At 38.9% G+C, this 24,590-nt stretch overlaps 1 protein-coding gene and 1 pseudogene across 1 annotated transcript; both read left to right on the top strand.

Moving 5' to 3' along the window:
• The first annotated feature begins 3,869 nt into the window (after positions 1–3,869).
• Positions 3,870–6,411, top strand: LOC148029464 (uncharacterized). The gene has a single exon (XM_087688291.1). The coding sequence runs from the start codon at positions 4,026–4,028 to the stop codon at positions 5,802–5,804; it is 1,779 nt and encodes a 592-aa protein (XP_087544417.1). The 5' UTR covers positions 3,870–4,025; the 3' UTR covers positions 5,805–6,411.
• Positions 6,412–12,024: 5,613 nt separating this feature from the next.
• Positions 12,025–24,343, top strand: LOC148029463 (tubulin alpha-1 chain pseudogene; annotated as a pseudogene).
• The last annotated feature ends 247 nt before the right edge of the window (positions 24,344–24,590 follow it).

Below are 24,590 nucleotides of genomic sequence, written 5' to 3'. Positions count from 1 at the left end.
GTTGCCTTTCCTCACTTCATCTTCCACTACCCATCCTAACATGTCTATAGCAATAGCAAACATTAATGGTGTAAGGGGGCAACCTTTTCTAGTTGATATTTGTAGTAGAAAAGCCTCCATGAGTTCCCCATTGACTACCATCCTTGCAATTGCATTTCCAAAGAGGACACTCACATATTTGATGAATCTTTTGCCAAGTCCCATATCATACAATGATTGGAATGATTGAAAGATGAATGTCCAATCTAACCTGTCATAATCTTATCAAAATCAAATTTTTAAAAATGAAGTTCGTATGTGTTTTTAGGGCACATTCAAAACCTTCCAAGAGGTCAATATTAGAGTCTAGAATGTAGCAACCTTTGATGAACCCCTTCTATTCATTCCAAATCCAATCATTCAAGTGATTTGACTAGTTCTTTCACAGAAGCTTTGTATGTTGATGTCACGCAAGTGATGGACCTCCTATTATTGATGTTATCTTTGTCATCTCTCTTATGGATTGATTTAATGACTCCTTCATTAATATTAATGGGTAGAGCTCTAAATCGCATGGCTTCTTTTTAGATAGCTAGCAAGAGTGAGATGAGAAATTCATTTAACTCTTTGAAGAATTCACTTGGTAGTCCATCGAAGCTAAGGCTTTTCCCATTAGTAAGAGAGTCAATTGTGTCTTTAATTTCAACCTTAGATAACTCCCCTTCTAATATCTCAGCTATTGAGGGAGGCACTACTTTCTCTCTAATTCTAGCAATTTGGGCCATGGCTATCATAATAGAATCTAAATTCTTAGTGGGATTGCTAATGATATTTGAGAAGAAGTTTTTAGCTATTGTGAAGCTCTCTTTATTATCTATCCTTGTGTGCCATCATCTTTCCTTAGGAGGGGAATAATGTCTCTTTCTTGTTTAGCTTTGAGGATAGAAAACATTTCTTTGATTGGTTTATCCACCTTTCTAGCCCACTAGCTCCTTGATAAAGTTTTAGTTTTGTAGCATCTTCTTCTTCTATTTTTCCTCAACTCCTATCTAGCTTGTGCCAACTCATTTTGTAGATGAGTGTTTCCTCTATTAACTTCTAATTCCAATAGTTGTACATTAGCATACTTTTTGTTTTTGTACTCCCTTCTTACGTTTGTAGATTGTGTTTCTAACTACTATCTTCCAAGCATTGGCTAGTTGAGCAATAGAATAATCCAAATTATTTTAGATATGATCATCTCATTTTTGAAAAGGTGTGGGTTTGTGTGGACATTGCAACATCAATAAGCCTTCTCTCACATGTTAGTTCTCTTGTTAGAATTAGTGGGAGCATTGAGGATACAATTGTAAGCTATTTATGTGAGGTAAGGTGAAGGGCCACCCACCTATGATTGGGGTCTTTGGTGATTCCAAAGATTAGACATTTAATCTTTGTATTAATACATATGGCAACACCAACACTACCTGAACTATGGTTAGTGTGAACCCCTCAAACTCTTTAGAGATGATTTGCACATTCTCATTTAGGAGATGACATGTTGCTTTGATTTCCTGCAAATAGGTTATGTTTAGAGTGGTTTGAGTGTTGGCTAACCAGTTTCTAATTATCCTGACTTTGAGTGGGTCCATTAGCCCTTTGATGTTGTATGAGGTTACTCAAAGGATCTAATCATTGATTATTATCAGGTTGACTTTTTGGATTTTCCTTTCTTTGTTGATTCCACTCCTTTTCTAAAAAGATTACTAACAATTTGGCCTGCTTTTGATTACATTCTTTTTTAAGAAGGCAAGGGTTCAAACTCCATGTCTTTTTGGGGGCTTTGAGTGAGGATTGGGTCAGCCAAGGTCCCTTAACTATGGGGAATCTCTTTTTCTTCTGCATTTGAGAGCTCAATGTCCTTTATTTGCTCATTAAGGGCTATCTCTAGGTTAGCTTCTTCATCAATCTGGGAAGCTTTAATCTTGGTTTCTTCTACCAGGACTTCACCCTCTTCTAGATCAGAGGGGATGCTTTGTACTTTCTGCTTATTTTGTTTTGAGGAGGAGTGCTTCCCTTGCTAGGTCCTTCAGATTCACTAGGGAGACCTATAAGAGGTGAGAATTTATTAGTACATTTTTTTCTTGTTCTTTCCTTTATCTAGGGTATTTTTCTTGTTTCTTCCTTTCATGTTTATAGTTTGGAAACCATTCTCTAATTTATCATTAGAGGGTGGAGTCGGCGGGTGGGGGGAGGGGGGGGGGGGGGTCTTTCGACTTCATTTTAGGGCAATCCATAATAAAATGACCCAATTTTAGACATTTAAAACATGCATTAGGTAAATCCTTATATATTAGGGGGCTGCTTTTTTAGGATTCTTCCTAAGGAGTCAGAGAGTTGTGTAATTTCTGATTCAGGTCTATTTCAATTCAAACCTAGGGTTGCCACCTTAGATTGTAGTCACTAGTTGGCCTTTGACCTAATAGTTTACCAAGTGGGGCTACTAGTCCTTTTAGGAAGGGTTGCAGGTTGTAGGGTAGATTGGGAAGCTCAACCCAAGCAAACACTTTAGAGGATTTGGGACCTAGAGGATCAAATTCCTCTAACCTTTTGAATAAAGGTAAGGGGGCATTCCTCAGAATCCATTGACATGACTTAAAAGAGACATCTCTTTAGTTTCTAACATAAAAATCATATACTTATTTGAAAGATACTGCATGTTTCAACCCATGACTTAATGATGGCATTGAGAAATCAAGGCTCTAGCATAAAAATACATGGTTTCAAGCATTTAACCCTATGACTGGAATTGTGACAGGAATAACTAAGTTAGCTTTTGTGGGATGCTCTCTTCTTGAGGCGTTGGGAATATCAACCTTTTCTTTTTGCTTGCCCTTGCCTTTTGTCTTGACCATGTCTACCTCCTTGAGGAGGAAGTCCACCATTTTTCTAAATTGTGACGCGACTAAGTTGATGATTGTCCTTGTAGGTATGCTCTTCATGGCCTCATTTAAGAGAAATTCAATTCCCTTTTGGGCTAGCCCCAATTTGGTAGTGATTCTAGGAGCTTCCATTGATACTAGTTGGAGCAGTTCCTAAGTTGCATTGTAGAGCTTGAGGCGTAAAACAATGGGGTTTTGCAAGATGGAACCAAAGAAGGTATTTAAAGTCTTTCCATTGATACTAGTTGGAGAAGTTGCTAAGTTGCATTGTAGAGCTTGAGGAGTAAAACAATGGGGTTATGCAAGATGGAACCAATTTAGGAGGTCTTCAAAGTCTTTGCATGATGCACAAAGGCGTGAGAAGGAGTGTCCATCTTGGTTCATGAGTGGGGTAGATAGATAACCAAATTGGGAAAGAGTACACCATGTGGGTTGTGTTAGTACTACCCTTTCCCCCATTCTTGATCCCAAGGCAATGTTTCCTCTCTTCTTGCACCAACATGATCATTGGGTGGAGTGGTATTACCAACAGTCAATAGAGATGGGTGACATGACATTGGGACCGTAGGGAGGCTTGTTGCCCAACAGGGAAAGCTTCCTCGAAGGGCGTGGCAACGACTAGCTAGCTTCTAGTTTGCTCTCTTGTCAACAAGTCTTTAGTCCTAATTTCAAACGTTATTGTTGCTGTAGAACTATGGAAAGTGTAGCTAATATGACAATTACATCGACATGATTATATATAATATATATATATAATAGATGTGTGCGATTGATTGTAAGAGCTCCATCCATGCGAACCAAGTGTAGGAGAGTGGCGGTGCACATGGACTGAATGCGGGCCCCACAGGGAGGTGCTTGGAACCCGTACACGCGGGAAGCCACGTGTGTGGAATGGCCGTTGACGAGGACGCCAAGTGCACCGTCGATTCTGATTGCCCAATTAGGAAAGCCCTGTCGCCGATCATCACATCTAAGGGGAATCCCACCAAATTCTCTCTCAAAACTGTGGACTGATGCTGATGATGATCAGGGGACGGAAGCCCACCATCATTACTGTAGCAAATAGACGCATTTTTATTTATTTTACTCTCTCAGAGGGCCTGATCTGTTGCACTGCATATCGGTATGGGGCGCGCCAAGATCGAGATCAAGAAAATAGAGAACCCATCAGCCAGACAGGTCTGCTTCTCCAAAAGAAGAGTAGGGTTGATCAAGAAGGCCAGCGAGCTCTCGATCCTGTGCGGGTCTGAGGTCGGCATCATCGTCTTTTCCCAAGCAGGCAAGGCTTTCTCATTCGGGCACCCCTGCATCGACTATGTCATCGACAAGACGCTCAAGCGCCCCGTCTCCGTCGACTCCGACAAGATCGAACACATCCGCAGGCTCGAGCGTGAGTACAACCACCTCTTGCAGGAGCTGGAGAATGAAAGGGAAAAGCATCACCTGCTGCAGCAACACTTCGCGGGCCGCGGATTCTGGTGGGACGAGCCTTTGGATAACATGGGGCTTGAGGATCTCAAGCAGCATGCGCGTAGGCTCGAAGCCCTGCGCGACATGATCTTCGAGAAGATGCGATACATGCAAATGAGCACGGAGTACCCACTGAATCCAATGCTGGCTCTTAATGATGGTCAGATTCAGCAATTGATTAACCCCTTGCAGCCAGCCAGTTTGATGTTGGGGCATCATCAGAGATCACAGGACATTGCAGTGGGTGGGTCTGCAGCTCATCCATCAATGTGGCGCATGGCAGGCTCACAACTGAATCTCGCAGATGCGGGTACAGGACCGCTAAATATAGCAGAAGTGGGCAGTGGCCAGTTGGCTCTGGCAAATGCAAAAGGGGAAGGCGGGACAGGGGAGTTTATCAATAATCCAATGCTTGTGTGCAGCAAATCCCAGCTCAATTTTGCGGAGGGATCAAAAGGCGCAGGAGATTTGCATCTGCCTCTATTCAGCGGATTGGATTTTCCAGCGGCCTTGAGGAGGTATCCACTGTTTCCGATGCTGCCCAATCCATCAACACAGCAACAAGTTGTGGACCCAAACATCAGCCTGAATTTAATCAACTCTGGCTGGCAGACTGTTGAAGATGGAGGCATGGGCGGCTACCAAGACCCCTTCTCAGGAACTGAGGAGTTGAACAACAGCAATATGCTACAGGATAGTAATTTGGATGCAGGTGCCCTGTACGTGGCAGGACAAGAGGATTGTCGGTCGGCTGATTTGGCTAGAAGCTCCTCCAATCTGGCTAGTGAGTGTGTTAATTTGGCAAACCTCTGTGCATCTGCTGCTGCTGCTGATGCTACTGCGCAGTTAATGTCCTGCGACAGCAGTACAAATTTTTCTGCTTTGCAACCTTCCAGCATGGTGAACTTGCTCAACGACAATGCCAATTCTCAGCAGCAGCAGCTATCGCTGCCCGTGGCCTTGAGCAATAACATGCTAGAAATACCGTCTTTGCAGTCTGATTTCTTCCGTTTTGCACACAAGCAAGGCATGAACATGGGTGGAACTTCACCAGAAGCTGCAGGCAGCTCATCAATGTGCTTAACAGCAGGCGAGCACCTTGATGACAGCAGCCATGATAACACAGGTAACAGTACTGGTGACACAAAAGATGCGGTCGGGCAGGATATCACCAACAACAGCAATGAAGACGAGATCAAGCAAGTATTGGAGATGGATGAGGATGAACCAGAAGTAGAGGAGGAAGAGGAAGATGAGGAGGATGAATTAGATGAAGAGGAGGAAGAGCCTGGTGAGATGCTGCCTTGTCAGTCAGACAATTTTGCGGGGGGGTGTAACAGCCAAGATACAAGTGAGGATGGCAGGTTTGCCAGCAAATTAAACAAGCCCGACTCCTCCATCCAAACCCCCACTTTCTCCATTGATAGTCTCTAGCAATGCCCATTCCTTGTAATGGTGATAATGATGATCTGCCATCCGTTTTCGAGCAATCACCACATGAGCTGGATGACGGCTCCACACAAACTGTAGCGACATCTCTCCCGAATTATGTAAAGCCCAATGAGGGCCTCAAACAGATCGATTCAATGCCATCGTGTTCAGAGATGTTCGTTATCGAGCATCTTGCTTGATATCAAACCTGTGAAACCATGGCCTTTGCTAGACACAGACCATACACAGAATTACCATAGAATGGGAGTTTTGCACGGAATTACCATAGAATGGCTCCCATCTTTTTCATGGAGGAGTTTATACAGATGGGAGGTTAAACCACTGTTTATAATATCTCAGTATATGCTTGTACTAAGGTCATTATTGGCATACTAGGTGTACCTTTGTAAAAATGTTTGTTGCATTGGAAGGCCTTTCTGACGGCCCCGGTAAATAGGGTTGGTTGAACAATTTTATTTTGATCACAGAGCAAAAGGAAAGAAGAGCTAGAGGCACATCTTGAGAGCTAATTTAATGGCACGATGGCACAGAGGTATTTTTTGCAAGTTAGTCACTATGAAGACGCCTAGAAATGTTTGTTCTGTCGTTTCTTTCAAATGCCGACATGACGTTATTTCCTACTTCTACTTTATTCATTCCGTTATAATTTCTACAACTCGCGTCACACTAGCTGATATCCTTCTAAGTTTTGAGCTCTCTGAGTTCTCAATTTAGGCTCCGAGTCCGAACGGAACGAGCTCATTGTCAAATTTTCCACCTGCATTATCACCATCATCATCGTCGTCTTGTTTTTAATTGTGGAAAAGTTTGTCAGTTCGGATCGAGCATCAATGTCAGAGCCGGTGGCTAGAGCCTAGGTCCACGACACAATAATACTTATGGTTGGAACTTGGAACTGCAATAAAAAGGAATCTTCAACATCTCCTTGTAACAAGAAGAGTTTATACCATACTTCAAATTTCTTCTAGCAAATTACTTGGGGCTTGAGATACATGGATACTTTGTTGCAATAAAGTTCTTGGGTATGAAATTGCAACATGCCTTCCGAAAAAATGTATTTCCTAAGAAACCCCACAAGGAAAGGGAAGTAGAACTTCAATAATTAATGATCGTCTTGAGTGAATGAAGAAATATGGATGGATTCTACTACCATTCACTACAACTTAATAGATCCAATTGTCATGTTCTTGTGCTTATAGGCTTAAAAGATCAATGCCCATGTTTTGTGCTTCAATTTTGGATAGATCAATTGCCCTTTTGGTGGTAGGCTTCATCGAAAGTTCCATTCTAACTTCAAGCAAGCTTGGCGAAATTGACATCAAGGATCCAACACACCCAATCCAAATAGAGGCAAGGTAGCCATAATAAAGATGTCAATCTTCTATTGTAGGCAACTAGAAAGGACTCATCATGCTTGGCTTGCAAACAATTTTGCTCATTTGAAGTTGAATTCTATGTGTGTCATCTTGTATTGACAATTAATCCATAGAAGTTCAAGATGCAAATGAGCTTACTCGACATCCTTGTCTAACAAATTTACCATTGTGTTGGTGCCAAAGCCCATGCATAACTTGGCAATCACAAAACTTGCAAGAAAATCTCTCTTTTTTGCCTATTCACATTAAGCATGAGATACTGAAATAATGTCCATGTTTTGCATGCTTGGCACTCGAAATGCCTTCTTTCCAAGAAGAGACAAGAGCATCTAGCTACTACGCCAACACTAAACCATACCAATATATTCTTTTGAAGAACATCTTGAGATATGTTGAGGCTCCACTATGAGATCCATAATCCAACTTAACCATAGTAAAGTTTCATGATATTATTAAAGTGCCATGCAAAGTGATGTCAATTAGCTTGTCACTTTTTCAGTTTTGATGAACGTTGATCAAACATTAAGTTCTACTATGGTGAGGGAAATGGCCCTATGATTGAGCTCCAAGGTTCAAAAACCTTTTACATGGTATAATTGGAGTGTCATACAATTGATGTTATTGATTAGGCAATGAGTTTTTGCATTTTGATAAGATTGATCTATAAGGGGTTTTTGATGGCATTATCTAAGCATTTGTGATTGGGAAAGGTGAAGCACTACAAGAAATGAACTATATATAGTGAACAGTTTGATGGAAATACATGCAAAAAAGTTTTAAAATGTCAAGCCATGCCATGGTACACATGTCAAAATAGTCATCAAAATGAGCTAGTCGATATAGGTATTTGGTATTACCATCAATGTATGCATTTGTGATGCTCATAACAACGATTGTTCTGACATGTGCAAAGAAATTTCCAATGCACATACCAGTGTTTATATTGATGAGCACATAGGGAAAAAAAAGTTAGCAAGGATATGGTCCTAGTCCATGTCTACTATCCTTTCAAACATGGGCTAGTGTTCAAACCCTGTATAATACCACAAAAACAAATAGAAACAATTGAATTGAAATAAAATATCAAATCATTTGAATGTAGATTTTGAAGATATATTGAATCATTTGAAAGGAGGATGAAGATACAAGAAATTCTTGAACATTACAATAATGATAAAATTAGACTTTTACAATCCAAATGATACAAGTAAATATTTATAAATCCAAGTGACAAAAATGAATCTCTATAATTATAAATCCAAGTGATATAGTTGAATATCTATAATGTAAAAGAGGGTGAGATCCCTAATCAGAGATCTCATCCTCATGCACTGATAAGAAACAAATATAGATTATACAAATCTTGGATGAAATAAAAAATGCAAGCATCTTAATATAACAACTTTGTAGACCTCTTACTTTTTCTCCTTGTGCACATAGCCTCTCCACAAGTTGCAAAAGCCTATGCTACATCCCATACTTTTTGTCTAGTGTCATTGCATGATGACTAGTGAATCCGTACTAGAAGAGTAGGAGACGAGTGGTAAATGCACAATCAATATTAGAAGGAATGGATGGGATATAGAAACAACTTATAAAGTACAAACCTAGAATATAAACATATTGAAGCATTATACTTAACTAGACCATAATACTTACAAAGGTTGTCTCAAAGGAGCCATACTTACAAATTCTATCTCAAAGGAGACATAGCTTCTACTCCTAAGATGTGCTGTCAATCCTACTATAGCTTGGGCATGTTACATCCTTCCTTTCTTGCTTCCACTTGTCAAGATATTTCTTTATATCTTTCTCTATTTTCTTCCAGTGGTTCCAATCAAGCTAGCAAGGCTTTCCTAACCTATCTTTATAGGCATTGTGTGCCTCTGAACAAAGATGGTTGGGCTAGGTGTTTCGAGATGCCCATTCACATATCACCATTGAAAAACTTATCATCGGCAAAATGACTATGGAATCTCACCATACAGAGTGCATATGATATATTATTTTAATTTGGGGTCCTCATTTCATAATGATGTTATGCATGTACACTTGCACAACAAGGTCATGCATCCTAGAGCCAACTCTCTTCTCGTCTCATCATTCATGACCATGACCATTTGATATGTATGACATGCTAGGAGGAGTCATGGGAAGCTTAAGCTTTTGGGGTGCAATGGTCTCAGACTAGGAGGGGATTCATTATAGATGGGCTCTATGTGACACTACACCCAAACATAGCAAAGGCTATGTATGGGTTCTATCCTAGAACAAGGTAATAAGAGATCTATCCAAGGTAGTAGGTGCCAAATCTTAGAGATGCCTAAGGAGTGTTGAAACCCCCAAAACCATGCTCATGTGAGGTTGATGTCACTTCCCCTCCAAGAGTAAATGAACTTGGGTGAGAGGTTCAAGTAGAAGAATGCATTGATGGTGTGATGGAGTGACGATCCAAAGGAGAGTACATCATGCTACAAGGGTGTGGAGAGGAAGCATGCTTCACTAGGTGGCATTGATGTGAGGAGATAGCATCATCTCCTCCATAAGGTTTGCAACCACCATAGCTAGGAGAACCTAAGGAGCATTGACTATGAGTGCATTGGCCTTTTCCTTTCCCTATCCTTGTCCCACCTCTCCAATCAACCTTGGGTCATCTTGAGCTACTATTGTATTGATCTCCTATGTAGTATGTTATGTAGACTAAAGGTTTCTTAATTAACCATCCTTTTGCCATGGAATCCTCAAGTCTTATCTTTTGATGCACAAAGCTTTGTAAGATCTTCATGAAAGGTTCTACAAAGAGCATCTACCTCTTGTATATGATGCCATATTAGGTCTACTTTGGAATTAAAAAATTACCCTTTTTTCTTTAGAGAGAGAGTGTGTGTTTAGAAAAATTAGGAGAGAGCTATCATAACAAACCACATATTTCTTTGGTTTGTTGATATATATGCCATAAAGAAGAAATTGAAAAGAAAATCATTTACAATTCATATATTCTAATAAGACATTATGATGAAAGTGTTTCATTCCTTATATATCGATATTTTTCCTCCAAAGATATCGAAATATAGTGATGCCATCTTATTTAAAGGACATATTCCCCCTTCAAAGTGATGCTCTCTCATTTACTTAAGTAATAACTTTCCCTACAAAGAAGAACTCTTTTTCCCCACTAGTATCCATCATTCTATAAGGAGCTCTATTTGCAAGTTCTCTCCTTTGCACATATAGGGTATAGACTTCTTCTATTTGCACTTATTGGTTGCTCTTCTACTACTTGCAGCAATGACAACACCATGATATACATGTTCATCCTCTTCTATGAGAAGTATTACACAAAATAATAGTTTTCAAATAGAAAACTATATGTGGATCCCTATCACAATCTTTGTTGGAAGTTGGGTTATATTACAAACTAGAAAGAGAAAAAGGAGTAGCAAAAATGAGTTTATATACACTTAGAAAGGTACAACAAAGTACTTTTGAATGCTAATAATAGTAGTACTACTTTTTAAAAGTTTGTGTTTATTAATAGATACGTATGAGTCAACAAACCTTGTGAATTGGCAACTATTGGAAAGTATTGTAGGAATGCATTTCATAGAATCATTAGAGACACTCACTATAATACAATTTTAGGATATCTTTAGCAAAGTGGGAGATGGTTTTTAATGTCAAATTTATTGAAATATCAAAATGACAGCATGAGAAGGTGTGCACAAGAGGGAGAGAGAGCTCAAGTACAAGAAGAAGATCTTGCTTAATGAGTTGTTCACAAGTATTGTTGCATAGATCAAATGCAAGACTTGAGCATAGTGAATCAAAGAAGCTCTCCCTTACTCTCTTTTCTTATAAAATTGTCATGAAGGAAAAATACAACATTAATATTTGCACCTTGGATTAATTCCAGCCTTTGTAAATTTAGCTTTAGCCTATATGTACATGTGTGAACAGCCCTTAAGTTTGGAAGAGGGTTAGAATAAAAGGAACTAGTGGCCAAAGGCAAGACATCTTTTGATCATTCAATAATCTTGGCTTTACCATTTTTCTTGGAGTTAGCTTCTTTCTAGCCTATGAAGCACTCAGCCATGGCCGTCATGTATTCTTGAATCTCCAACCATTAATACATGATGAGGATGTCTTGGTGCAATAGATTTGTTAATTCTTTGTTGTAGCTTAGTTAATTTTCAATTTCAGTTAGATTTCATTCCATGGTTGATTGCTTTCATTACATTGGTATCAGAGCAGTAGCTTAGATCCTTGCAGAAGTCATTTTCAAGTACTAGATTCAGTTTCCTAGGCTAGAGAGAGCAAACCATAGTTAGGAATTTGAGTGACAGGACTTGACAGGACATGAAGATTTCAAACCGGAGTTATATGTGAAGGTCTGCTACAAACAGGGATGAAGATGGTGATTCTTGGCATTACCAATGGAAAAAAATGGAAGGCCCAGCCAAAATAGCAGGACGTGATCAAGATTGAGCCAAAATTTGGGGTAAGTGTACAAACAAATGGTTACAGGACATTTTAACTGTGGTTACTTTTGAGAAGAAAGGGTTTCTTCTTCCCTTTCCTCATTTCTTCAAGCTTTCCACAAGAATCCATGGCCAAGACCACATCAGATCTTCTCCTTCTCACTTCTATCATGAGAATGGGTTGGATGACCTCTTCCCCTGCCTCAAGAGCTTCAAGAGGAGTAGCTTATGTAGCTACTTAGCACCATTGCTGATTTCCAGGACGTGAGTATGCACTCACGCTATTTGCGCCATCTGAACATACTCCTATACTGCATGAGAAATTCAGGGTGATGATCCTCTTGATGCATTGCTATTGATTCCGGCCTTGGCTCCTTGCTCCTGGAACGCTTGTCTGTAGACTACGGCAAGAAATCAAAGCTAGGGTTTACTGTGTACCCTTTCCCTCAAGTGTCTACTTCCGTTGTGGAGCCCTACAACAGCGTCTTGTCCACTCACTCTCTTCTCGAGCATACTGATGTGTCCGTGCTGCTTGACAATGAAGCCATATACGACATTTGCAGACGCTCCTTGGACATTGAGCGTCCTACCTACACTAATTTGAATCGACTCATATCTCAGGTTATTTCCTCCCTTACGGCCTCGCTTCGCTTTGACGGTGCCTTGAACGTAGATGTTACCGAGTTTCAGACGAACTTGGTTCCTTATCCGAGAATTCACTTCATGCTCTCGTCCTATGCGCCCGTCATTTCGGCTGAGGAAGCCTATCATGAGCAGCTCTCTGTTGCGGAGATCACCAACAGTGCGTTCGAGCCCGCGTCTATGATGGCCAAGTGTGACCCGAGGCATTGAAAGTATATAGCCTGCTGTCTCATGTATAGAGGCGATGTTGTGCCCAAGGATGTAAATGCGGCTGTGGCCACTATCAAGACCAAGAGGACCATTCAGTTTGTGGACTGGTGCCCTACCGGGTTCAAGTGCGGCATCAACTATCAGCCTCCCACTGTCGTGCCTGGAGGTGACCTTGCCAAGGTACAGAGAGCCGTGTGCATGATCTCCAACCTTGAACAAGAGATATCTCACCAATTTCTTCAAGATCCTTATCAGTTTGGAGTGTTCCCTCTTCTTCAAAACCCTGGATATGGAGTTTTATGACAGTTCTGGACAGCACTCAAATTTTTCAGATTTCTTCATCAAGATCAAAGGGTTTTTGTTCTATTATACTCCCTGAAGCCTCTACATACATCCTAGTACCAACATTGACTGATCTTGAAGCTTGAAGCTTTGTTGGAGCTTGGATATGGAGATTGCAAACTCTATGTGTAACAGTTTGGGACAGCATTAAAGATTCCTGAAATTTTTAAAGCAATTCATGGGGCTTTTGTGGGCAAAGCATCTCTGAAGCTTCCTCAACCATTCCCCCCCAAGAATCCATCAACATTGGACCGACATTGAAGTGATTGAAGCCAATGGAGGTCTAGGTGTTCAATGGACAGCCTGAAGCTTTTATGCCATTAAATTTTGGCATTCCCTCTCAAATTTCGGGATCTCTTGGACACATTGAAGCCCTCTCTAATACCTATTGCAACCTACTTCAAGTAGAGAAGTTGGATTATCAAGCTCAGCCCACCTATGTCAAGCATTATGGATTGAAGGTCATTCCATCAACAATGCTCTTCTCCAATCAATCAAATGAGGTACTCTAATCACTCTTAATTTCTCTTTACATCCAATTGTTGCTGATCTCATTTCCAATTGCTGAAGAGAAATAAGAGGATTAAATGAAGCTTTCATTCATAGCCTAATGCATTACATGAAGCCTATAGGTTATCTCAATCATTGTCTTTACTAAACCTCTTCAATTTACTGAAATGGCCATCTCTAAATGTCTCAAACTCTTCCATAATGAATGAGCATTACCCATCTACTTCCATTCATTGAAATCAGTAATTTCTTGAGCTTCATTACTCAATCTTTTATTGCCTAACCCTGACATGAAATTGATTGCCTATTTTGCCTCTTGATCATAAGAAAATCATTACCCAATTGGTAAGTGAGAAAAAAACTTTGTAAGCAGTGAGTCACTGCTGAGGTAAATACCTCTCCACTTCTCATTTACATTTCAGCCTTTTCAATTTCAATCTTGCATATCATGAAAAAAAGGGCAAATGAAAGGCAATTGTATTTCCTTTCTATTCCATGCATATCATACTGATTTTTAGAGCTAGAATTCACTTGCCATGTACTTGCCCACGAGGAAAAAGTGGATGCCGGGCGAGTCGGTAGGACAATAGTGAGGTGACACTCCCCTGCCGACGAGGACCCTGAAGGGGAGCGCAACCCGGCCCGAGAGGGAACTTTGCAAACCCCTCGAGTCTCGGATCCCACGTATTTTCAAGTTTAGGTGCAGGTACAAATCTCAAAGGCATTTGAAATCAGCCTACAGCATGAGGATGGACAGTGAGTTCTTGTGATATTGGCAAATGTATGGTATGGAAAATGTATGAAGACATATGGCTACAGTAAAATGTATACATCCTATGGTAAAGACACTATGGTTCAGTCTGAAAGATTGGAACAGAGTATGTATACATACCCTCATTAAAGATTGCAGTCTACTTTGAGTCAGATAGCCATTTTACTGGTTACTGAGATCATTTTCAGTATGGGCAGACGTATGAGACTCTCCTACAAGGTTATGAAGTTGGTACATGCTGGGTATTGATGGTACAAGCCATTAATTGACTAGAACAGGGTATTCACTGCCTGCAGGAATTTTCAGACAGCAACAGAAAATCCCTTACAGAAATTTCTGTACTCATCCATTTTCTGCATTTGATAGATCATTGGATAGAGGGCTCTTCAAGCTTTGAATAGAGCCAGAGACCTCGTAATTTGGAGCTCTAGAAGTAAAGATAATCAAGTTTTTCTACTACAGAAATTCAGGACAGAAATCAACCCATGGCTAGAAATAAGAAGAGAGACCCTGTTTTGGATGCTATCAATGAAGAATTGAGGGAATATCAGCAGGATAGGGATGAACATCAACAGGAAAGGGGTGAACATCATGACACTTCTCAAGATGCCATTTATCGAATGCATTATGAGAACGATGAGGTCGATGCAAGCTCCACTCACTCCCCTACCAATCAACCCATAGAGACGTCTCATATCTCAATGAATTCAAACAGTTTTCAGCAATTGTCAAATGACATAAAGGATATGAAATCAGGTTTCGAGGGTATGAGGTTGGGTATTGACAAGCTTGTAGCACTTCTTGGTGAGAAAATGTTGCCTACAGCTGGTCTTAATATCCCACACCCGCATAGGGCTGAAGAACCACCTAAACCACTTACTCCTAAGGTGGTAGGTCAATTTGAAGTTGGAGAATCATCTAAAGCTAAGGATTTTGCTCATCCTACTTCACTTCAGCCACAATTCCATCAACAAAAGGGTCACTTTCAGCCACATGGGCAGGATCTTCAAGAAAGAGTGCAAACAAACTCAAAGCATGATGAAGACATCCATGGGTGCAACTCTTTCTACAAGCAATTTTACCCTCAAGCAAATGTTGGTGGTTGTGAGCAAGTCCATATTAATTCAACCCCAAACTTTTATGGGCAGCCACATGGACATGTGAATTCAGCCCCAAATGCTTTTGGACAGCCACAACATAATTTCTCCCCTCAAGTGCAGGCCAATAGGCCAAGTCCCATGTCAAATCATGGTTGGAATCAGCAAAATAATGGGCAGCAACCACCTTTCAATTCACCGATGCATGGACAACCTCCCAATGTGAGCAATACATACTTTCATCCTCAAGGACATTGTTTCCAGCCACAAAGTCATGGTATGCATTATGGACAGCAAACTCCTTATGCACAAGGGCATGGAAATAATGAATATCCTAGGCAAGGACCTTTTGGCAATTCTTTTGGGCCACAAAACCATAGTGGGCAGCAGCACCCTAATGGACAACCTCCTGAATACGAGAGAGAGTACAAGGAGAAAATAATTATCTCAAACTTCAAGGGAGAGAATCCTTCACCCACGGAGTTGGAGGAGTGGTTTGACAAGTTAGAGATGTATTTTTCTCTTTACCCAAGGCCCGAGAATGCCAAAGTAAAATTCGCAGCCCTTCATCTAGAAGGCTATGCTCACACTTGGTGGAGATATATGGCGAGGATGGGACATGACTTCTTGTCTTGGGATGCATTGAAAAATGCTATGATTGAAGTCTTTGTTTCCCCTATTGAAAAAGAGAGGTTAGAGAAAAAGTGGTATGCTCTTGAGCAACGTGGTCTCTCGGTTAGAGAGTACTCAAATCAGTTTTTGAACCTCTCGATGTATGTTCATGGGGTCTCCGACAGTGCCAAGTTGAATAAATACATATTTGGTTTGGAACCTATTCTTTCTTCTGAAGTTGGAGCCATGAATCCTACATCCCTACAAGCTGCCATTCAATTGGCTGAACGTTATGGGCAGAAATACAAGGGTTTTCAGCCAAAAACAGGGCATTCTTTTCAGCCTACGCAGTTCTCAAGGACATCAGGCCATTATGGGCATGCTAAAACTGATTTTCAGCATATCGGGAAGCCATCAAATACTTACAGCAATACCTACAGCAAGATACCCACTATTCCTACTGTGTTTGGGTCAAAACAAAGCAGTAATTTCAGACCTAATGCTGAAAATAGATTTGATGGAAAGAGGACTGATATAAATGCCAAAACTTCAGTCCCTACTCAAGGCAAACATGTATCGAATGATAAGCTCAAAGATATGTATGCTAAAGGTCTATGCTACAAATGTGGAGAGAAATGGTCACCCGATCATAAGTCCAAATGCAAGGCTAAAAATATGAAGATTAGCATGATCATCGAGGATGATTCCGATGGTGAATCTATTGAAGGAAGCTTGGCTCAGCTTGATGTCACAACAACTCAAGAAGAGGCGCATGAAAATGAAGAGAATGGCCATGAAGAGTTCTATGATCCGATGGATGGGTTTCCTTTCGATCCGGGTGGTCATTATTTGGACGATTCATGGACTGATTTACATCCATCGCTATGTGCCATATCAAGTGATGCATGGAGTGGTTCAAGAGGGGATAATACCCTACGCCTTAAAGGTCAAATCAAGGGAAGGACCGCTCATATACTCATAGATACGGGAAGTACACATAGCTTCATTAATGCTAAGTCACTCAATGGGCTGAAATTGAATACGCATGAAATGCCTACGTCACTCAAAATCCAAGTGGCAAATGGAAATTTTGAGATGAGCAATCAATGCTGTCCAAATGTACCTATCACCTTTTCTCCATTGTGCACTACTTCAGTGAGTCTAATTGCATTAGAAATGGGTCCCATTGATATAATACTTGGCTGCAACTGGCTGAAATCTTTGGGCAGATTTACCATGGATCTCAACACCATGGAAATGGAGTTTAAATGGTGTGGACAACAAGTAACACTACATGGAGCTGAAAAGAAAAGAATGGAGATGATCAGTCCCAAGAAGGTTAAGAAAGAGATAAATGCAAAGGCATGTATGTTCACCATTCTTCTTTCCAAGATTGAAGAGGATCATCCCTCTTCTCCTACCAACAATATGGACCCATGTCTTTGTAATTTGCTGAAAGAATATGATGATATTTTCCAGCCACCTACCTCTCTTCCTCCCAAAAGAGAAGTGGATCATCCCATTGACTTGCTGCCCAATACAAAGCCCATCAACAAACCACCATATCGCCTCTCCAAAGTGGAAAGAGAAGAGGTAGAACGCCAAGTCAAAGAGCTTTTGGAAATGGGTCTCATTAAGGCAAGCCAATCACCTTTGCTTCTCCAGTCCTTCTTGTGAAGAAGAAAGATGGCTCCTTTCGAATGTGCATTGATTACCGCGATCTCAACAAGGTCACTATCAAGAATAGGTATCCCATACCTAGAATAGATGATCTCTTAGATGAATTGAAGGATGCCAAGGTGTTTTCAAAAATTGACTTGAGATCGGGATATCATCAAATACGCATGAAGGAAGGGGATGAATTCAAAACAGCCTTCAGGACGGAGAGGGGTCTTTATCAGTTTATGGTTATGCCTTTTGGGTTGTCAAATGCTCCAGCCACATTCCAGTCTCTCATGAATAAGATACTTCAGCCATTGCTCTTTAAAACAGTTTTGGTATTCTTTGATGACATTTTGATCTATAGCAAGAATAAAGAAGACCATTTGCAGCATGTAAAAGAGGTATTTGACATATTGAGGATACACAAACTGTTTGCCAAGGCCACTAAATGCTCTTTTATGACAAAGGAAGTGGAGTACTTGGGTCATATAGTGGGAGAAGATGGAATCAAAGTGGATCCTAAGAAGGTTCAGTGCGTCAAAGAATGGCCTACACCAACCAATGCCACTTCATTAAGAGGGTTCCTTGGTTTGTCATCCTTTTACCGACGGTTTATGAAAAACTATGCTCATATTGCAGCTCCTCTTACCGATCGGCTGAAAAAGGAGGCCTTCTTTTGGGATGAGATCGCGGACAAGAGCTTTAATGAGCTGAAAGAATTGCTTGTTTCAGCACCCATACTAGTTTGCCCTGATTTCTCCAAGACTTTTACCATTTATGCAGATGCCAGTGGTAGAGGTTTGGGAGCAGTTTTGGTACAGGAGCATGGTGTCATTGCATTTGAGAGCAGAAAATTTGATGACAAAGAGAGAGAGATGCATGTTTATGAGCAGGAGATGCTTGCTATTTTACATGCAATCAAGAAATGGCACCACTACCTCTATGGGACACACTTCAAAGTCAAAAGCGATCATAGGGTCTTGAGATATTTTCTCTCGCAGCCCAATCTTTCTCCCAAGCAAAAGAGATGGTTGGCTACTTTGCAATCATATGATTTCGAAATATCATACATGGCTGGCAAGGATAATGTGGTGGCTGATGCGTTATCAAGAATGTGGGCATGCAGTCTATCTACTGTGTCTACCATCTATAAGGAGTGGATTGAAGACATTCAAGAGGAATATGTGCTTGATGAGCATGCTGCCCATATTTTACAGAAATTACAGCAAGGGTGTGATGCTGAATTTCCAAATTTTAAAGTGCATAATGGCCTCTTATGGTTTAAGGTTAAAGTGTACTTGATTCCCAACAGTAAATTCAAGCTGAAGGTGCTTCAAGAGATGCATTCATCGCCAATGGCTGGTCACTTGGGCCTTTTCAAGACGTTTGATAGAGTTCATCAAAGTTTTTATTGGAAAGGTCTATGGAAAGATGTTAAAGAGTATGTATCTCAATGCTTGGAGTGTCAGCAAAATAAGGATTCCACTCTATTACCAGCTGGCTTACTTCAGCCTTTACCTATACCTACGGGCAAATGGACAGATATTTCCATGGATTTCATAACGGGATTGCCTACTACCAGTCATGGATGGAATAGTATCTATGTGGTAGTTGATAGATTGACCAAATCAGCCCACTTTATCCCAACTAAAGTCCAATATTCAGCAAGACAAGTCGCCGAGCAATTTAAGGAAGGTGTGTTCAAACTACATGGTATGCCTATGAGAATAGTATCAGACCGTGATTCGAAGTTTATGGGCAACTTTTGGAAAAGTCTATTCTCCTCTATGGGTACTTTCCTCACTCCTAGCACGGCCTATCACCCTCAGACTGATGGGCAAACGGAGAGAGTCAATCATTGGGTGGAAGTGTACCTTAGGCATTATTGTCATGACACACAAGCTTCATGGGATCGTTGGATCCACCTTGCTGAATTTTGCTATAATAACACGCATCACATGAGCATTGGGATGTCTCCGTTTGAAGCTCTTTATGGGTATAAAGTTCAACTTCCATCAGTTTTATTCCATGAAGACATCAACCCACAAGCAAAGGAAGAGTTGGAGAGAATGGAGTTGCTCATGAGGCAATGCAAGGACAGCATAAGGAAAGCACAAGACGTAATGAAGGTCTATGCTGATGAGAAAAGAAGACATTTAGACTTCAAGGTTGGAGATTGGGTATTTCTCAAAGTGCCCAAGACGCATTATGCTTCACTAAAGGGTGGGAATAACAAGCTTGCTCATAGGTTTTATGGACCATATTTGATTCTAGACAAAATTGGAGAGCTTGCTTATAAACTTCAGCTACCATCCTCCACTAGAATACATGTTGTATTCCATATTTCACAGCTGAAGAAGTATGTTGGGCCCGATGTACAAGTATTGGAAGAGTTACCACCATTGGATGAGGCAGGACTGATCATATATGAACCTGAAAGCATTATTGGAAAGAGAGAGAAAGTTCTCAGAAATCGTACTCTCATTGAGTATCTTATTAAGTGGAAGAATTTGCCCATTGAAGAGTCTTCTTGGCAACCATCCACTTATGTCAGTAACTTTCCTTGGCTATTACAGGATGATATATGATGCAGTATGCAGTGACTGTGCAGAGACAGCTTGCTGTATGAAATTTCTGCAGACAATAAAACTGTCCTGACTTCATCAAAATTTGATTCTGATGTTATGGGGTGATGCTTGGGAGTGTATACTTCATTTCCACACCTCGTACGCCATATTTGGACCAATATATCAAAAGTTATGGCAGTTTTAGTGAATCAGCCCTGTTTGGACAGCAGCCAGTTTTCTCACAGTTTGGTATGCAAAAGGTCTTCTTTTCATGGACAGTGCTTTCTTATCATTTGGAAGATGAATGGGCATGATTACTATCATTCTTGACTTGGATATAGGCCCTTACTTCTTGGTTTTGAGGACAAAACCATCTTCAGGAAGGGATGGTTTGTCATGAAGGAAAAATACAACATTAATATTTGCACCTTGGATTAATTCCAGCCTTTGTAAATTTAGCTTTAGCCTATATGTACATGTGTGAACAGCCCTTAAGTTTGGAAGAGGGTTAGAATAAAAGGGACTAGTGGCCAAAGGCAAGACATCTTTTGATCATTCAATAATCTTGGCTTTACCATTTTTCTTGGAGTTAGCTTCTTTCTAGCCTATGACGCACTCAGCCATGGCCGTCATGTATTCTTGAATCTCCAACCATTAATACATGATGAGGATGTCTTGGTGCAATAGATTTGTTAATTCTTTGTTGTAGCTTAGTTAATTTTCAATTTCAGTTAGATTTCATTCCATGGTTGATTGCTTTCATTACAAAAATTGAAAGCATGACTTATAAAACTCAAAATAAACTTAAACAAGAGTAAAGCAAAATTGAGCGACACACAATTGGGAGCAATTTTCCTTCATACATGGAGTGGGTATCTCCTCCATGTCGTATTTATAATATTAAAATGAATCTTACTTTGCCCAAAGAAAGGTCATTTTACAATCACTCTTTTCACAAAAGAGTTTGAGTTAAATAAATCAATGGTGGGTACAACCAATTGCATAATTGTTGAGAGCCATAAAATATTTTTAAAATATATTTAGTATATATTTTAAAAATTTCAAGTATCAATAAATATTTACAAAGAGAATGTACACACACCTTAGAATAAATGATAGTGCATCTATTTAAATAATTTAATGAATATTTCTTTGGAATAAATTGTGCTTGTCGCATATATCCAATTCATCTTACTCTACATATCAGTCAAAAATTCAAAAAAAAAATTTAGAAAAATAATTAACTGAATAAATGCAACTTGCCATAATAAATCAACTAATCATTGGAATTCCATAATAATCAAACCACGTAGACGTTAACGATTGAGATATGTATATTTTGGCATCACCCATGTATGACCTCACATGTGTTCACACTTGCAAGTCTCATGCCACTCAAAAAGGATAGACATCCCCATCAACCTTTCGCCTAGGACAAAAAGTAATTCACTCGTACGAACATGCCCTACATTAACAGAGAACCATTCAAGGCACTCATCATGTCAACGTGTACACAAGGGAGAACCATTGAAGGAACTCGTCCCCTCATGTAGGTGCCATATGGCAATATGACCCCTAAGATGGGATAGCAATTGTCCTCAATTGCCATTGGTGGAATATGGAGTCAATAAATATGGAGAACCATGCAAAGCACGTGCACTCATCCATTGAGCTTCCTCAATAAGATGGTTTTGAAATTTTACAAGATAGTAATGATAAGTATTACCAATGCGGATGATCATGTAATTAGTATCAATAATAGATTCAAGAATTTTTTAAATATCATGATCATCTACAAGTAATGGTGGAGAATCATACATTGGATAAATGGGTAATGAACAGAAAAGACTAATATGAAAGATATTATGAATTTTTCAATGTGCAAATAATTATAATTTAAAAGCATTAGGATTGATACAATGAAGAATTTTGAATGGTCCATAAAATCTAGGTGCACCTTTTAAAATTAGAATTCTTCTCAATATTATGCAATCTATGTTTCTCAATTTGCAATAACCAAACATAATCACCTTCTTTAAAATACATAGCTTGGTGTTGTTTATCAACTTGCTTGATATAGGATTATTGGGCCTTAGCAATCAATTGTTTAACTTGTTCAAAAACAGTGGAATGAGTATGCACCTAATCATCAGCCATGCAAGGCACTTTCTAACTTAAATGAAATTTGGTGTTGGCATTTTATAACCATAGATAATTTCAAAATCTGCTTTGTTGGCAGAAAAATGAGATGTATTATTATATAAAAATTATAAAAGATGTAAATGTTGATCCCATGTGCCATGTGAAGAGATAGTATATGCACAAATCAAATCGAGAATAGTACTATTAGTAGTTTCAATCTCGCCATTAGTTTCCACATGAAAGACTAAACTAAAATTCATTTTAGTACAACCAAGGTTAGAGAATAAAATTATTCAAAATTTATTGTAAAAATGAGGATCACAATATCAGATAAAATAATGTTTGGCAAACCATGATGTACAAAGATATGCTTAAGGAAAAGGTTAGCAGCTTGTGAGGCCATTAGAGTTTTTTTGCATGGAATAAAATATGATTGCTTACTAAATCTATCGATAATAGTCTAAAGCATATTATTTTGTGAAAAATTCAATGACAAACCAATAATAAAATCCATTGAGATTTGTTCCCAAGGTGAGTTAGGAATAGGTAAAGGCATTAGCAAACCATACTACTTACCATAATGTCTTTTGATTCATTGGCAAACAAGGCATTCAAAAACAAAAACAAAAACATTTTGATTCATATGAAGCTAATAAAAATCTTATTACAAATTACAGAGAGTAGAAATGATGCCAAGATGACCCATATAAGGTTGATCGTGAACTTCTTGGAGAACAAAATGATGAAAAGGTTGAGTAATGCACAAACGTTTCTCATAAAAGAAAAATCCATCAAATATAGAAATATATTTACAGACAGTGTAAACTTAATGCATCTACTACAACATTTTCTTTACCTGGTTGATACTAGATCAAAGGATGAAAAGATTGAATGAAAGATGGCCTTTGAATATTCCTATCGAAAATTTGCAGTTGAGAAAAAGGGTGTTTGATACTTTGTTGATGTCTTAATCATAAATTTTGAGCCCATTAAATAATGTTTCCATATTCATAATGCATGTACTGTGTAGCTAAGAGTTCCTTATCATAGGTATATATTTACGTTCAAAAGATTTCAATTTACAACTAAAGTATGCAATTGGATGATCATCTTGCATCAATACGACACCAATGCTAGAACCACTAATGTCAATAATGACTAGAAAGAATGGTCTATTGAAATTAGGTAGTTGTAAAACATGTGTATAAGTTAATGCATACTTTAGTAAATCAAAAGATCGCTATTGGTTGTCACCACAATGAAATACAAGACATTTTTTTAATAACACAATTAATGACAAAGCAAGTAATGAAAACTTTCTAATAAATTTACGATAAAAGCTGGCTAAACTTAAAAATGAGCAAACTTCATGCACATTTTGGATGTAGGCCATGTATAAATAGTCTCAATTTTGTGTGGATCAACTTGTATTCCTTAACACATTCAATATGACCTAAATATTTAATTTTTGTTTAAAAGAAAGTACTATTTTTAGGATTAGAAAAAAAGACAATTTTGTTTTAGTAAACTAAAGACTAAAGATAAATGATTTTCATATTCTTTTTCAGTTTTACTAGATACAAGAATATCATAAAAAAAGACAATAACACAATGCTAAAAATTTAAAAATATTCAATTCATCGTTCTATTGAAAGTGGCATGTGCATTAATAAGATTGAAGGGCATTACTAAAATTTCATAATGGCTAAATTGAGCCCTAAAAACAATTTTATAAATACCAGTGGTAGCCATGCGTACTTGATGATAATCGGACCTAAGGTCAATCTTGCTAAACAAAATAGTACCTTGCAATTTTTCTAACAGATCATCCACACAAGGAATTGGATATCGATTTTTAATAGTAATTTTATTTAGAGCTCTATAGTCTATGCACATATGATATGTTTGATTCTTTTTCTTTATTAAAAGAATAGGAGCTCCAAAAGGTGAATTGCTAGGTTGGATTAATTTTCAATTTAATAATTTTTCAACTTATTTTTGGATTTCTTTTTATTTTACTTGATTATAGCAGTAAGGAGCTTTACAAGGAGGTTGACTACCAAGTAGAAGGTCAATTTGATGATCCATTGGGTCATGATGGAGAAAATTAAGGAGGCAAATCAAAAGAAAAATAATTTAAAAATTATTAATACTTTTTTTTCTCATGGGATCAACTTAGAATTAGCAGCTTAGACTTCATTAAGTAATACAAAAAAGCTTTAAATTATTTTCAAATGGCACACTTTGCTTGAGTGTGACTAATTAATGGGTATAGCTCAATGTCTATTAGTCCTTCAAGAAAAAAAAAATCTGTCGTGTTGAATATGCATCGAATGTATGTCATAATCAATATATTAG

Source organism: Lygodium microphyllum, chromosome 11 (genome assembly GCF_053477565.2).
Source record: "Lygodium microphyllum isolate KBCC chromosome 11, Lygodium_microphyllum_v1.1.10, whole genome shotgun sequence".
NCBI classification, from domain to species: domain Eukaryota; kingdom Viridiplantae; phylum Streptophyta; class Polypodiopsida; order Schizaeales; family Lygodiaceae; genus Lygodium; species Lygodium microphyllum.
This window is presented reverse-complemented; position numbering and strand designations above follow the sequence as displayed.

Bases quoted from the DNA above. Each gene is read 5' to 3' on its own strand.
- LOC148029464 (XM_087688291.1), top strand. From the start codon at position 4,026: ATGGGGCGCGCCAAGATCGAGATCAAGAAAATAGAGAACCCATCAGCC.